Consider the following 15107-nt stretch of genomic DNA (forward strand, 5'->3'; position numbering starts at 1 on the left):
GTTAGAAAAGGTGTTTGTGGGGAAGAAAGGGTGCCCTTGTGGAGGTCGACAGGGAAGCAGGGGTGACCATGTGGAAGCTGGGGTGTCCTTGTGGAGGTCGACAGGGAAGCAGGGGTGCCCGTGTGGAAGCTGGGGTGCCCTTGGGGATATCGATGGGGAAGCAGGGATGTCGGTAGGGAAGCAGAGGTGTCCGTGTGGGTGTCAATAGGGAAGCAGAGGTGTCAGTGGAGGTGCCGCTGGAGGCCAGGGGGGTGTGGGCAGCGCCCTCCGCCCCCCCGCCGCCGCTTTGCATAGGAGCGCGGCTCGTCCCGGCCCCCCCGCCCTCCATAAAAGCCGGCGGGGCGGTGGCGGCCGCACCAGCCCGGCCATGCTGCAGAGCCCGCCGCGCCCCCGGCCCGGCCCGCCGCCCTCCAAGACCTCCTTCCACATCGAAGCGCTCCTCGCCCGGGACCCGCCGCGCCGCGGCCCCGCCGCCTCCATCACCTCCATCCCGTCCGTCACCTCCACCCCGTCCATCACCTCCATCCCGTCCATCCCGCCGCCCCCACGCTGGCCCGCGGCGGGACCCGCTCCGGGAGCGGGAGCAGGAGCAGGAGCCGGCCCGGGAGCGGGGCTGGGGCCGCTGCCCGGCGGGTGGGGCTGGGGTTGGGGCTGGGGAGGTTCAGGTGAGCGGGGGGGGGGGGCCCGGCCGGGGCGGTGGGTGCGTGTTGGGGATGCGGAGCGGGGATGCTGCGGGTGGAACGGGGATGCGGGGACACCTTCCCGCCGGACTCTGGGCTGGCACTGGGAAATTTGGTCACCCCAAATCGCTTTATTCCCCTCACTGCGGTTGTATTATAATTCCCTGCAGCCTCTGGACCAGCCCCGAGGTGAAGCGTTGGGCTGGGGCCGTGGGACGTGGAGGAGGGAGAGGGAGAACTTTCCTTAGAGTTATTTTTCCCCCGCTGTAAGAGATGGATACAGCGAGAGCAAAAGCGAACTTTTAAATCTGTTGGGGATTTTTTTTTTTATGCTGCAGGGCAATTTCTAACACGCTTGATTTCTCTTGATAAAGAGCCTGTGGTTAACTCCTAAAAGACGCTACAGGATTTTACTAATCCATCAACCAGCTCCGAGTCGGAAACTCGTGCAGAATATCCAAATGCACTGTTTACATTTGAAATCGAGACAAAAACTTGGCAGAATTTGAATAATAAATATAAAGTGACAGAGCTAAAAAGAGTATTCCTGGTCTAGTGGAAGGAGTCCCTGCCCGTGGCAGGGGCTTGGAAGTGGATGATCCTTATGGCCCCTTCCAACCCAAACCAGTCTGTGGTTCTGTGATATTTCGGTTTATCCCCAAGATTAAATGTTTGGGTGCCGTGAGACCCCAGTGACACCATTTACATCTCTCAGGCTTGGACGGTTTCAAGTTGGGAACAGTCCCCCCAGGGCCACGTGTACCCCCACCTGTATTTTACAAGTGGCTTTTATTTCTCTTTTCACACTGGCTTTTATTTCTCTTTTCATATATCAGAAGGGCACTTCACTGCCTTTGTCTTCATCACACCTCCAAAAACCTGCTGGAATTTCCCAAAGCCTCACCCCCAAAATTCATTTCTCCGCCTCTTCTTCTCCCAAAATCTGCCCTCATCCCTCCCTTATTTTGCTTTCCTTTCAACTTCTCACTCACAGAATTGAAAATGTAGAGTGTCTGGGAGCACCTGGCCCTAAAAGTTCGTATTTTACTGCAAAAGCATCTAAGGATAAAAAGGTATTATTGTTCTGTGGGTAAAATTTACACAGTGGTGATGGGTGATACTGACTGATCCATCAAGTTCTATTTTCAGGGTAACTTTATAAGCAAACTGACTAATTTAACAAAATACCTCTATTGAGAATATTTTTCACGAAATTAATATTTTTTTAGCACTCAGGGTGTGATCTTGCTGTTGTCCAGGCAAAACCTGCAGCCAAGCCTGTATTTTTTGTGTACAAGGAACTCCTGATTTAGTCCTGATTTTAAAATATTTAGACACCAAAAATATTTTTAATCCTTTTTTTTTTTACCTATTTAACGTAACTACTTAATATATTATTTCTTTCACGAGGCAGCATCTGCACAATTGCATTAATCTCTGTATTATATCAAACATACAGGTATGAAAACACACTTCCACGCAGCATTTCAAGCTGGAAATTACACTTGCTATTATCCCAGTACGAAAATAGAGGGGGGAAGAAAAAAAAAAAAAGTGATGGGTGAAATGATTTTAATGATGAAAATAGTTTTAAGTGCAATTACAGCTGTTAAGCTGTCAGGTCTCCATCCCACAAATCCTTAAACACACGCAGAACTTACACCTAATTAATGGAAATAAGTAGGTCAAGGTGCTGGTTTGTGCCTGGAGAATGTGACAACATCAGTCATTAAAGGAGAGATAAGTAGCAGGGTGTGAATTGGGATCATTATGTGTGCAGCATTTCCATAAAAGTTGAAGAAACTTGGCTTGCCACAATATTTGGAGCAGCAGTGATGGGGAGCATTAATGGCCTGATCCTGCCAGTCGCTCTCCACGTGGAAATTCCCCTTTGGTTGTTACTCGTGGGTTATTTTAAAGTTAATCCAGTGGAATCACCTGGGCAGGCAGGTCATGGGATCACAGAATGGTTCGGGTTGGAAGGGATTTTAAAGGATCAACCCCTCTGCAGTGAGCAGGGACCTCGACTGGATCAGGATGAGGGAATTAGAAAGGAGAGAAGCCACTGCTCTCAGTCAGGTGCCAGCTGGTCCCCTGGTGTTGTATTGTATGTTAATTTATGGTAATTGTAATTATCCTGAGCCCACTGCTAGACAGGAGACAAGAGACCAGATCCACTAATTCCTCTGCACACTGGGAACTTTTCTGGGACCAGGGAAGCAGGATGTGGTCCTGGACACTGATTCCCTGTGCCAAGGGAAGGGTAAAATCAGGGCCCAGTCTGGAGTAAAATCCCCCAAACTTCAGACATTCGTGACTTGGGCCTTCTTGAGACAGAGATGGGATTTTTGTGTTCTGCAGCTCTTGATGGATTTTATTATCATGCAACAAAAATCCTGCGTGGGTGGAGGCCAAATCCTGCTCCCCTCACTGAGAGTTGATTTCTTTGGGTCTGGCTGCATGTCCAGGTGGTACTTGAGAGTAAAATCACAGGTCCCCAAAAGATCATCTGCTCCAACCTTTCCTGGGAAAGGGAGCCTAGATGAGATTATCTGGGTCGGGACAGGGCAGGGACCTCCCTGCTTTTTTTGGTGCTACTTCCTCCCGGCTCTTGTGACGAAAACCCCTCCAATTTTCGCTGCTTTCTCGCAGGTCTGGAGTTGTCTCACTGCGTCGGGACCAACTCTCTGGGTCCTGTTGGGCCTTGGAGGTCGGGGGGGCCCTGCAAGATGAAGAGGGTCCGCACTGTCTTCAAACCAGAGCAGCTGGAGCGGCTGGAGCAGGAATTCCTCAAGCAGCAGTACATGGTGGGCACGGAGCGAGTGGACCTGGCTGCCACTCTGCACCTCACGGAGACTCAGGTGGGTGGCACCAATCCTGGGTCTGCTCTGGGCCGGTTTTCCCGCTGGGAAGCGCGGCGGGAGGAGGACACGATGCAAAGGGACCCGTGGGACTCCCTGCTGCAAGATGGCACGGAAGGGATGTGCCTGGAGAGATGGGTTTGGATGGTTTATGGGTGATATTTCTTAATCCATGAAGTGGAGCAAAAAGCATTCAGGAGCACAAACCCGCTATGCTTTAGAGTTGGAGCTGGGTTGCACTCATGGATCTGTGTTGTTTAGGTCCTCTGGGAACAGTTTGTGCTTTGAGTGTCCTTTTATTTATTATCGTTACTTTCCTGCCCTTCCCAAAGCAAGCTGCTTGTTTATTGTGGAAAGGAGGTGGCGGGTGATCTTCCGTGGTGGGGTCTAAATTCAGCTGGGGAAAAAGGAGAGCAAAGCCAGGGTGATTCTGGGGGCACAGGGGGTGTTTTGGGGTCTCCTCATGCCCTCTGGCAGCTGCAGTCCTGGGAATGGATCCAGTGGCTCCTTAGGGAGCTGCTTCCTTCACTCTCCTGGCCAGAGTTTCCTCAGTGTAGCTGCATCCCCATCTCTCCTGATCCTATTCCCAGCACTGCTCTGCCCTCCACAGCGTCACCTCCTCCTGCTCTCGTTCACCACTCCCTGAGCAGAGAAAGGGCACATCCCCATTTTTAAGGAACTCTTTTTGGGGACATCTTCCTTTGGAAGCACGCGGCATCGGAAACGTGCTCCTGGAGACCTCGGCTTAAGCCGTTCCATGTCCCTGCCAGGTGAAGGTGTGGTTCCAGAACCGGAGGATCAAGTGGAGGAAGCAGAGCATGGAGCAGAAGGCGGCAAAGCTGTCCCAGTTTGGGGTGATCCAGCCGGCGACCGCCGACTCCACGGACATCAAAGACCACGAGGAGGACACCGTGGACGTGGAGCTTTGAGCAGCTGAGACTGAGCTGCCACTGCTGGTTTTTGATGCCTGGGGACGTGTCTGTGCTGCTTTGGTCCAAGAGAGACATCCACTACCCTCTCGATCCGAGAGCTGGAGCTACAGGACTAAAATGCAGCTGGTGGGGAGGAACCCACCCCAAATTTATTTGGCTGCTCTTCGGTAGCCACGTGCCGTAATTCCTGGGGCTTCTTCACCAGGCTGGTTGTGCTTGATGGCAGGTGATGTCCTGTCCACAGGACACAGTTTCAAGCAGAGAGTGACAATCAGAGGCTGTCTCTGATGGTTGGGTGACAATCAGTGTCTCTGGTGTTGGGGGTGACAATTCTCCCTGATGGGTTTTCCTGGTTAACTTGACTCCCCTGTTTGATGCTTAGATCATAACCAAAAATACCCCAAAATTGGAAAGCCCTTTGCTTCTACCCACAACACTCCTGTTATAAGATGATCAGGGTCTTTCCAGGGTCTTTCTACCCCTGGAACAGAAGTGCCTCCTCTTGGCAGTGCCTTGGTGTATCTGTGCCTTTTTTTTTTGGCTTTCCAAACCCGAGGGGAGAACCTGGTGGTCTCTCCATCTCCTGGCATTGCCTTCCTTGTCCAAGGTGTCCGTGTGCTGCAGGGAATGAGGCACTGGAGCCCTGGCCAAGGTGTGGGGATGGGAGCTGCTGTAAAAAGCAGCTTTCCAACACCTCTGGTGCCTCAGACGACCCCCTGCCCCTCGTCCAGATGTGCTGGTTCTGCCCAGACGGCAACTGCTCTGTTCTCTCCTCATTATCCACCCAGGTGCCATGGGAAACAGCACCTGGAGCGTTCGGGGAGCACATCTGTAAGGGCCCGATGTAGTTAACAGCTGGATTTCTGGTGGCTGGGAGGGCTTGGAGGGGTCAGGACTAATGTCTGCCCAGGGTACCAACCACGTCCAGTCAGCTCAGGATAATTTATTCCTTCTCCTTCTGTCCCAGAACACTGTATATCACTTTACTCTTCTATTGTTATTTATAAAAGTTGGGTTTTTTTCTTTCCTTAATAAGTGCCATTTATTTATTTGCTTTGTTTCCTCATAAAAATCGAGCGTGTTTTAAAAAGAGAGATGGAAGGGGTGTCGAAAAACACATTTCCAACTACTCACTTTAATTTTCAGTTGAAATTATTACCAAAAAAGTTAAACCCAATGTTATTTTCGTCCTTCTCAAAAATGTTTGAGGATTTTTTTCCTTAATAAAATGTTTTGAACAAAATACATGGTAAAGAATTTTTCCTTTAATTGGTTGATTAACCCAATATTATGGGTGAAAGTAATTAACATAAGTTATTATCTCTGGGCTGGTTCCTGCAGAGATAAAACTACATTTGCAGTAGGAAGGGTAGTGTCTGGTGAGCATGGGGTGCTCAGATTGGAGCTGTGGCTCCTGGAGAACAAGGACTTGTGTCTGCAGGTGGATGTGGCCAAACCTTCTCTGCTGAGGGGCTGGAGCATGTTCAGAGAAGGGCAGTGGAGCTGGAAAAAGGGTCTGGAGAACAAGGAGCAGCTGAGGGAGCTGGAGGAGCTCAGCCTGGAGAAAAGGAGGCTCAGGAGGGATCTTCTCACTCTACAGTTCCCTGACAGGAGGATGGAGCCAGGTGGGGGTCGGGCTCTGCTCCCAGGGAACAAGGGACAGGATGAGTAATTACAGAATTATTTAAGTTGGAAAAGACCTCCAAGATCATCGAGTCCAACCTGTGATCGATCCTTGTCAATTAGACCAGAGCACTGAGTGCCACATCCAGTCATTCCTTGAACACTTCCATGATGGTGACTCCACCACATCCCTGGGCAGTCCCTTCCAACGCCTGACAATCCTTTCCATGAATAAATCACTGAGGAAACAGTTTGTGCTAGGAAAGGTTTAGATTGGATATTAAGGAAAATTCCTTCCAGGAAAGGGGTTGTCCAGCCCTGGCACAGCTGCCCAGGGAGGTGGTGGAGTCCCCATCCCTGGAGGGATTTAAAAGCCGTGTGGATGTGGCACTTGGGGACATGGGTTAGTGATGGCCTTGGCAGTCCTGGGGGAACGGCTGGACTCGATGATCTTAGAAGGCTTTTCCCACATAAATATTCTCTGATTCTATGAAAATATAATCATAGCAGGAATCATGGCAGCACTGATCCACCTGTGGCTCGGTCCTTGTAGCCCCCTGCCATGGGCACTGTGAGATGGAGCTGTGAGATGGGCACAGCCCACCGCTGGCTTCGCTGGGACCGGATCCCAAACTACAGCCAGGAAAGGTGTCCCTGGCAGCGTGTTTGTCCCTGTTTGTCCCTTGTCACCCGGCTGGGTGACTGGAGAGGTGTTACCGGGACAATGGGACAATGCCCAGCCCAGCTGATGCCACGCTGGGCACGGAGGTGGCAGCTCCAGCCTTGCCACCCCCTGTCGTGTCCCCGCCACGAGCCGACAGTGACATCTAGTGACACCAAAACACTCCAAAAAGCCCCGACTATGGAATCATCCCAAATTCCCAACCCGGTTCCCGCCGCCTGGTCCTTGAGGAGCGGGGCAAAGCCTGAGGGATGTGAGTCAGTAAATACAACCAAATCCGCGTTTGTGTGGATTTTAGGCTTTGCAGACCACCAAGCAGGAGGCAGCAGGGGGAGAATGGCCACTTTAACGTGGTTTGAAGTTTGGGGTTTTTTTTGGGAAATCGTGCCAATTTTGGGTGCGCAGGGCAGTGGGCGATTCCTCCTCTCCCTATGAGGGGGCACCCCCTCCTGTGAGGGGGGACCTTGTGTTCCTGCCTGATAGGGCTGTGATGGCTATTCCTCTGCCATTAAAAAAATAATAATAATTAACAGAGGCGGCATTAGAGGTTTTTTTTGAGAAAGTCTGGTCAGTTTTGGGTGCGCAGGGTAGTGGGAGATTCCTCCTCGCCCTGTGAGGGGGCACCTCCTCCTGTGAGGGGGCACCTTGCGGTCCCACCTGAGAGAGCTGCGACGGGTATTCCTCTACCACTAAATAATAACAATTAATAAGGGACAGGCAGCAAAACTCTTTTACGATTTGGGGTGGCTGTGGAAGCGCCCCGGCGCCGTTTCGGAGTGTTTTGGCGGTGTTTTTGGAGCGTGGCTGTGGGCTGAGGGAAGGAGGGGGGGGCTAAGATGGCCGCCGGCCCCCGCCCGCCCCGGGGTTGAGGGGGGCGATGGAGGGCGCGGACCCCTGAGGGGCGGAGGAGGAGAAGGAGGAGGAAGAGGAGGAGGAGGAAGAAGAGGAGGAAGAGGAAGAGGCGCTGCCCGGCGGGTCAGGGCGGGGAAGTCGCCGCCCGAAGATGGCGGCCGCGGCGGGGGGACACGCCGGGGCTGCGGCGGAGGCGCGGTTCATCAGCAGCGCCAAGGTGAGTCTCCGCTCCGTGGGGATCCCTCCCTTCTTTCCCAGTTTTAGAGGGTAAAGGGGGTAGAAGCCCACAGGGCCCCCTCGGGATGGCGGGGTACCCTCAACCCCCTGGTATGACTCGGCTCCGGGCGCGTCCCTTGACCCACGGCTGTGCCTCGGCAGGGAAAGGGCTTGTTCGCCACCAAGAACATCCGCAAAGGGGAAACCGTCTTCGTGGAGAGGCCGGTGGTGTCTTCCCAGTTCCTCTGGAATGCGCTGTACAACTACCGAGGTGAGCGGCTGGTACTGGTGCCGTGTCCCTGTCACCTGCCCCAGTGACCGCGGGGTCCCAAAGGAGCTGCCCGGTATCAAGGGAAAGGTTTGGGTTTGCCTTTGCAATGCTGTAAAGGTGTCCCTGCTGCCGTTTCTGCCTCTGCACTAAAGCGTTGGCAAGTTGAGGTGTCATTTGAGGGATGGTGACTTCCATCAGCTCCGGGGGGATGCGCCAGGTGCCACTATGGAATCCCAGAATGGTTTGGGTTGGAAGGGACCTTAAGGATCCATTCATTCCACGCTCCTACTGTGGGCAGGGACGCTTTCCACTAGCCCAGTTTGCTCCGAGCTCCATCCCCTTGTTCATCTCTGATGGTGGTACCAGTTGCACCATGTTGGGGCTCTGGTCTGTTTCCTTCCCGAAGGCTTTCCTGTGCCATCCATCCATCCATCCATCCATCCATCCATCCATCCATCCATCCTTCTTCTCCCCTGCAGCCTGTGATCACTGCCTGCGGGCTCTGGAGACGGCGGAGGAGAACGCCCAGCGCCTGCTGGGGAAGAGCTCGCTGGTGCTGCCTCACCCAGAGCAGTGCAGCACCCGGAAAGACCTGCACCAGCAGTGCCCCCGATGCCAGGTACGGGACTGCCGGGAGGGAATGCCGTCTTTCTGGGATTCCCGAGCCAGGCACCTGCGCTGCCCAAGATGGGTGTCTGCCTTTCCACGCTCCGGCTGGTCAGGGAGGGGGCACAGCTGGCACGGTTGGATGTAGGATCCCGTCTTCCTGCTGCCGGAGCCAATGCTGGGCGCTGTCCCCCCGCTCTAGGTGACGTACTGCAGCGCGGAGTGCAGGCAGGCAGCTCTGGAGCAGTACCACCAGGTCCTCTGCCTCGGCCCGTCCCGAGACGACCCCACACACCCCCTCAACAAGCTGCAGGAGGCGTGGAGGTAGGGCACCGACCTGCCTGTTGCTCCACGGGCAAAGGAAGTGGTTCTCCTTGCTTTGCATCCCTGCATGGGGTGGCTGGAGGGTGGGAATACCCGTGGGACGCTGCCTAGCTCTCCCTGCTGGTTGGGTGAGTTGGTGTGGGCAGCGCACACGGCTGAGTAGTCCTTGTTTTTCTCCCTGTAAAGAGCTACAAAGCTCATTCCTGCAATTTTATAGTGCTCCTGCAGCCTCTGGGGATCCTCCTCACGGGTTGATAAATTGTTGTCCCTGCTTGCAAAAAAAAAAAAAACAGTCCCAGAGGGGAGAAGCGACATCCCTGACCCAAATCTTGTCCCAGACCCCAGCTGGGCCTTGTGTGGGACCCAGGGTGAACAGGATGGGAGGGGATTGTTTGTATGGTTGGAGCAGGAAGGTGGATGCAGGTTTCTCTGCTGGATCCCCACACAGTGTTGCTGCAATGGCCACTTTGGTGCGATGGATTAGTGCAGGCCTGACCACACGAATGCCAGCTGCCTCTGCCTCCCTCCAGCTTTTTATTTCCATACCAGCACTGCTCTGCTCATCTCTTCTTCATTCTTATCCCCACAGGAACATGCACTATCCCCCAGAGACTTCCAGCATTATGTTGATGGCCAGGATGGTTGCCACCATCAAGCAGGTACGTCAGCAGTTTGGAGCTGCAGCTGCCCGTGTGTGGTTTCGTTATCCCGTTGTGGATGTTATTCCCAAGGCTCTTGTTCTTTGGCCTGGCTTTCTCGGTGTTTTTTCTGACAATACTCCCTCTCTCTGAGCTGGGGAGGAAAGCAGGGTTGGTGCAATGCCTCTGCTTGATTCCTTTGTCAGGCTAAAGACAAGGAGTGGTGGATCAAGGCCTTCTCCCAGTTCTGCAGCAAGACAGCAAATGAAGAAGAGGAGATTGTGCACAAGCTGCTGGGGGACAAATTTAAGGTAAGGCCCTGGCAGCTCTTGAATTCCCAGGCTTGCCCTCTGCCACCTGTGTCTGTGAGCCCAGAGGTGCAGAAGCCTTGTTACAGCTGGGATGGGAGGCACTGGAAATTCCACTCCTAAAGTGGGAGCCCTGACAGCCAGGAAATGAGTTGCTCAGAGGGCTTTGGGCTCGTGGTGCTTCCATGGGATGTGCTGCTCCTTCCTGTGGGGGAGATGCTTTGCTGTGGGCTGGGCCAGGGTGATATTTAGCTGCTGAGTAGGTGGCTTTTGCTGCTAAAATGAGTGGCTTTTGCTGCTGTGAGGGCAGCAGCCTCCAGCCCTGCAGGGAAGGATGAGGAGCCTGACTCCTTCCTGAGCCTCGTGGCCTGTCCTGGGCCGGGCCCTCAGCCTGGGGTTGGCACCCAGTGACAGTGACATCTCCTCACCCTGACTGTGCTCCTTGTCCTGCCAGGGCCAGCTGGAGCTGCTGCGGTTGCTCTTCACCGAAGCCCTTTATGATGAGTATCTCAGCAGGGTGAGTGGATCTGCCTCCCAAACAGCCCATGGGAATCTGCCCATTCATTCCTTGCTTCCCCCAAAGCTCCCTGTGGGATTTGAGGCACTGCAGAGCGGGGTGATGCTGCTGCAGGCTGGCCAGGACTCAGTTCCTTTCTCCTCTCCCTCCTGCAGTGGTTCACTCCAGAAGGCTTTCGATCCCTCTTTGCCCTCGTTGGGACCAATGGCCAAGGCATAGGAACCAGGTAAAGGGTCTCTGTGGAACCAGGTAATGGGTGTTCCTTGCAGGGCAGCAGAGATGTGGAATGTAAATTCATGCTTTCCTGAGTAAGGCTGGGTTTAGGAGAGGGGAATGGAGGGGAAGACTTGAAAACTTTGTCTTGGCCGTGTCCAACCCTTTGGCATGCCTCTCCCACCTTGGCTGCTCAGAGCCACCTTGGGTCCCTTCTGTGAGATCCCACCGTGTGCTGACAACACTGTGGGACCATGATAGCTCCTGCTGCTTCCTGACAGCCCTGTGGGATGTAACAGTGTCCCTGTGCTTCCTGACAGCCCTGTGGGACTGTAACAGTGTCCCTGTGCTTCCTGACAGCACCATGAGACTGTAACAGTGTCCCTGTGCTTCCTGACAACCCTGTGGAACTGTAACAGTGTCCCTGTGCTTCCTGGCAGCACCATGGGACTGTAACAGTGTCCCTGTGCTTCCTGACAGAAGTTTGGGACTGTAACAGTGTCCCTGTGCTTCCTGACAGCACTATGAGACTGTAACAGTGTCCCTGTGCTTCCTGACAGCACTGTGGGACTGTAAGAGTATCCCTGTGCTTCCTGACAGCCCTGTGGGATGTAACAGTGTCCCTGTGCTTCCTGACAGCCCTGTGGGACTGTAACAGTGTCCCTGTGCTTCCTGACAGCACTGTGGGATGTAACAGTGTCCCTGTGCTTCCTGACAGCACCGTGAGACTGTAACAGTGTCCCTGTGTTTCCTGACACCACTGTGGGACTGTAACAGTGTCCCTGTGCTTCCTGACAGCCCTGTGGGACTGTAACAGTGTCCCTGTGCTTCCTGACAGCACCATGAGACTGTAACAGTGTCCCTGTGCTTCCTGACAACCCTGTGGGACTGTAAGAGTATCCCTGTGCTTCCTGACAGCATTGTGGGACTGTAACAGTGTCCCTGTGCTTCCTGACAGAAGTTTGGGACTGTAACAGTGTCCCTGTGCTTCCTGACAGAAGTTTGGGACTGTAACAGTGTCCCTGTGCTTCCTGACAACCCTGTGGGACTGTAACAGTGTCCCTGTGCTTCCTGACAGCACTATGAGACTGTAACAGTGACCCTGTGCTTCCTGACAACCCTGTGGGACTGTAAGAGTATCCCTGTGCTTCCTGACAGCACTATGAGACTGTAACAGTGTCCCTGTGCTTCCTGACAGCCCTGTGGGACTGTAACAGTGTCCCTGTGCTTCCTGACAGCCCTGTGGGACTGTAACAGTGTCCCTGTGCTTCCTGACAGCCCTGTGGGATGTAACAGTGTCCCTCTCTTCCCCACAGCTCCCTGAGCCAGTGGGTGCACGCGTGTGACGCGCTGGATCTGCCGATGCTGCAGCGGGAGGAGCTGGACGCCTTCATCGACCAGCTCTATAAGGACATCGAGAAGGGTGAGGATCTGTGGGAGTGCAGGGGCAGGACAGGGAGCCTGGGGATGCAAACTTTCCTGCCCTCCATCCCCTTCCATGGGGAGGGAAGGGTGCTTGGGAAATCACCCTCACACACCCGGCCCCAAAGCAGCACTGGCTGGGTCTTAAAACCAAGACAGTGCATTCCATGTTGCTGCAAATCCCTCTGTGCTCCCATGTGGAAGAGCTGGAATGGTCTGGCTTTTGATCCTGGCTCTAACACCACCTCTCTGTGCTGCAGAGTCTGGAGAGTTCCTCAACTGCGAAGGATCAGGGCTCTACGTGCTCCAGAGCTGCTGTAAGTAACATGAGGACTGGGAGGAAAACTAGGAGTGAGGAGGGAAATGTCCTGTGCTAGGCTGGCTCATCTCTTCCTAAAAGCCTCTGGAGAAAGGGGTTTGTACTTCCCAGCCTTGGGATGGGATGGGATGGATGCTGCCCTGAGGCCTGGCTGCTCTCCCGGGGTCTGTGGCACCTTGCCTAGCTGTGGAATGGTCAGTCCTGGCTTGGATGGACTCGGATATGATGTAGTTTCCAGAAGCCACTTAAGCATTTAGCAAAGAGACCGTCTTGCCCACAGGTAACCACAGCTGCATCCCCAATGCCGAGACATCCTTCCCAGAAAACAACTTCCTCCTGCATCTCACTGCTCTGGAGGACATCGAAGCAGGAGAGGTGAGACAGCAGGGCCTGGGTGGTGACATCACACCTTGGCATCATCCCTGTGTCCCCAACATCTCCCAATACCTCCTGTCGCCCGTGTTGTCCCGGCAGAATTCCCAGGAATTCGATCCCCGTCCCGTGTAGGGGCTGCCAGACCCCGTTTCTGCCTGACTCTGAGAGGGCCTGGCACAAGTTGTGCTGCTTTGGGGTCGTGGGAAGTCATCCTGAGCCCAACCTGTTTCTCTTTGCTCGCAGGAAATCTGCATCAGTTACTTAGATTGCTGTCAGAGGGAGCGGAGCAGACACAGCCGCAACAAGATACTCAGGTAGGGGCTGCCTGGAGGTACCTGGGCCTGGAGACCTCACACCCCTTTGCATCCCCAAACTGTCCATCTGGGCAGCACCCCCACCCTGGGGCCCTGTGTGTGCCTTGGTGCGTGGCTGTGTGTGAATTCTACATAAGAATTCCCTTCTTATGTGTTGCAGCCCCGGGGACTGAGGATTTGGGCTCCCCCCTCTCCCTGCACCACTCTGCAGTTCGCTCCTGCAGACCCTTTGCAGTCCCCACCACCTTCCTTTTCCTTCTCTGCCCTTCAGGGGTAGAGGTTCCTGCTGGTGGTCACTGTCCCCGTGTCCCATCACCCCGTGGGGCTGAGAAATCCCCCTCCCCACCTGGAATACCTTCACCCCACCTGAACCAGTAGGATGGAACCTCCAAACTCCTCTGGATTTAACACATTTAGCCCCTTTCCTGGCTGCTCTGTCCCCGACCCCTGCCCAGCAGCAGCGTGGGCTTGTGCCTGTCTCAATGGCATCCATCTTTTTCCTCCTTCCTTCCCATTTTCCCAGGGAGAACTACTTGTTTACCTGCTCGTGTCCCAAGTGCCTGGCGCAAGCCGACGACGCCGACGTGACGTCGGACGAGGAGGAGGAGGGCGAGGGAGAGACGGACGATGCCGAGCTGGAGGATGAGATGACCGACGTTTGATCCTGGCAAGAGGACAGGGAAGGGAAGGAAGGGACGGGAAGGGACTGGGGGTTCCTCCCAGAGGCAGCAGCTTTAATCCAAGGAACAGGGTTGTGTTGTGGGGTCGGGTGGGCGGCCGTGAGGAGGTGCCGGAGTGGGGCAGCCGGAGGCGGGTCCTGCTCCCGCCTGTCCGTGTTGTCCCTGCGTGTGTGTGTGAGTGAGGCTGTCCCGGTCCTCCCTGTGAGGACAAGCTGTGAGCTGGTGTCCCTCTGCCACATCCCGCTTCCCGGAGGGGGCTGGCTGGTGCTTGCAGAGGAAGCTGGAAGAGAGCAGGATCCAGCCAGCCAGCCCCTCCTTGTGGCCACCTGCGAGGCTGCTCCGTGTCTGTGCCGGCCGTGGATGCGGAGGAGCTTGTCCTTCCAGCCCCGCAGGGATGAGGGAATGTGTGTGTGTGTGTGTGTGTGTGTGTGTGTTTGTGCACGAGGGGAACTATTTAATGTCTATATAAGCACTATCTACGCACTACGGAGCCGGGGTCCTTATGTATCCTCCATTCCATGCCTTGGTGAGCAGTGAGGGGATTTTGCAGGGACAGGGACACCTTAGAGGGGGGCTCAGATCCTGAGTCCAGCGGGGAGAGCAGAGCCGATCCTGCAGGCACCTCCTTCCTGACTCAGCCCGTCCTTCCAACAACACAGCCCCAAGCAGTGATTTCAGGACCATCTGGGGATGGAGAATGGCCAGAGCATCCCAGCATCCCAGAGCTGACATGTGGTGTCATCCAAAACCCCAAAGACATTGGGAGTTGTCCCTCTGTCCGGCAGCGGGACGAGGATGTGCCCGAGCGGGAGCTGCTGTGCGCTTCCCCACCCCGAATTCCCACATGGAGACATCCCAGCACCGAGTGGCCCCACATAGAGATGTCCTGGCACCGAGTGGCCCCACGTGGATGTCCCCTTGTCACCCACCCCATGCTGCCACCAATGAGGCCACACCATGTGCTGCAGTGTCCCTCTCTGTGGACAACACGGCTCCCGGCGATGGACAGGCAGCAGGCTGGGGGTGCGCTCCGGGGTTATTCCCTTCCCTCATGGATTTTGGGGAGCTGTTTTCCCGCCGCTGTGTCCGTGGCAGCTGGCTTGTGGGACTGAGGGTGACACACCCCTGACACTGCCATCACCGCCAGCCCTGACCCCGCTGCTTGTCCCCAACTGTCCTGGGGCTGCGTCCCCTTCAGTGTTCGTAATAAACCGAGACTGGTGAGAAGTGGGACCCTGTGGTTTGTACTGGTAAACTGGAGCGTGGTGGGTGAC

General features: G+C 54.9%; 2 protein-coding genes across 2 annotated transcripts; both read left to right on the forward strand.

The window, feature by feature from the left end:
* Positions 1-367: 367 nt before the first annotated feature.
* Positions 368-4470, forward strand: LOC116785624 (homeobox protein not2-like). The gene is made up of 3 exons (XM_032685453.1): positions 368-665; positions 3333-3541; positions 4312-4470. Exons 1-3 carry the CDS (start codon positions 368-370, stop codon positions 4468-4470), a joined length of 666 nt encoding a protein of 221 aa, XP_032541344.1.
* A 3245-nt stretch (positions 4471-7715) lies between these two features.
* Positions 7716-15060, forward strand: SMYD5 (SMYD family member 5). Its single transcript, XM_032686632.1, has 14 exons — positions 7716-7847; positions 8009-8117; positions 8597-8736; positions 8926-9047; positions 9637-9706; positions 9892-9996; positions 10448-10510; positions 10666-10736; positions 12040-12146; positions 12406-12462; positions 12745-12839; positions 13083-13153; positions 13677-13820; positions 14493-15060. The coding sequence occupies exons 1-13, from the start codon at positions 7782-7784 to the stop codon at positions 13813-13815; spliced, it is 1215 nt and encodes a 404-aa protein (XP_032542523.1). The 5' UTR covers positions 7716-7781; the 3' UTR covers positions 13816-13820; positions 14493-15060.
* Positions 15061-15107: the final 47 nt, after the last annotated feature.

Source organism: Chiroxiphia lanceolata, chromosome 4 (genome assembly GCF_009829145.1).
Source record: "Chiroxiphia lanceolata isolate bChiLan1 chromosome 4, bChiLan1.pri, whole genome shotgun sequence".
In the NCBI taxonomy this organism is placed as follows: domain Eukaryota; kingdom Metazoa; phylum Chordata; class Aves; order Passeriformes; family Pipridae; genus Chiroxiphia; species Chiroxiphia lanceolata.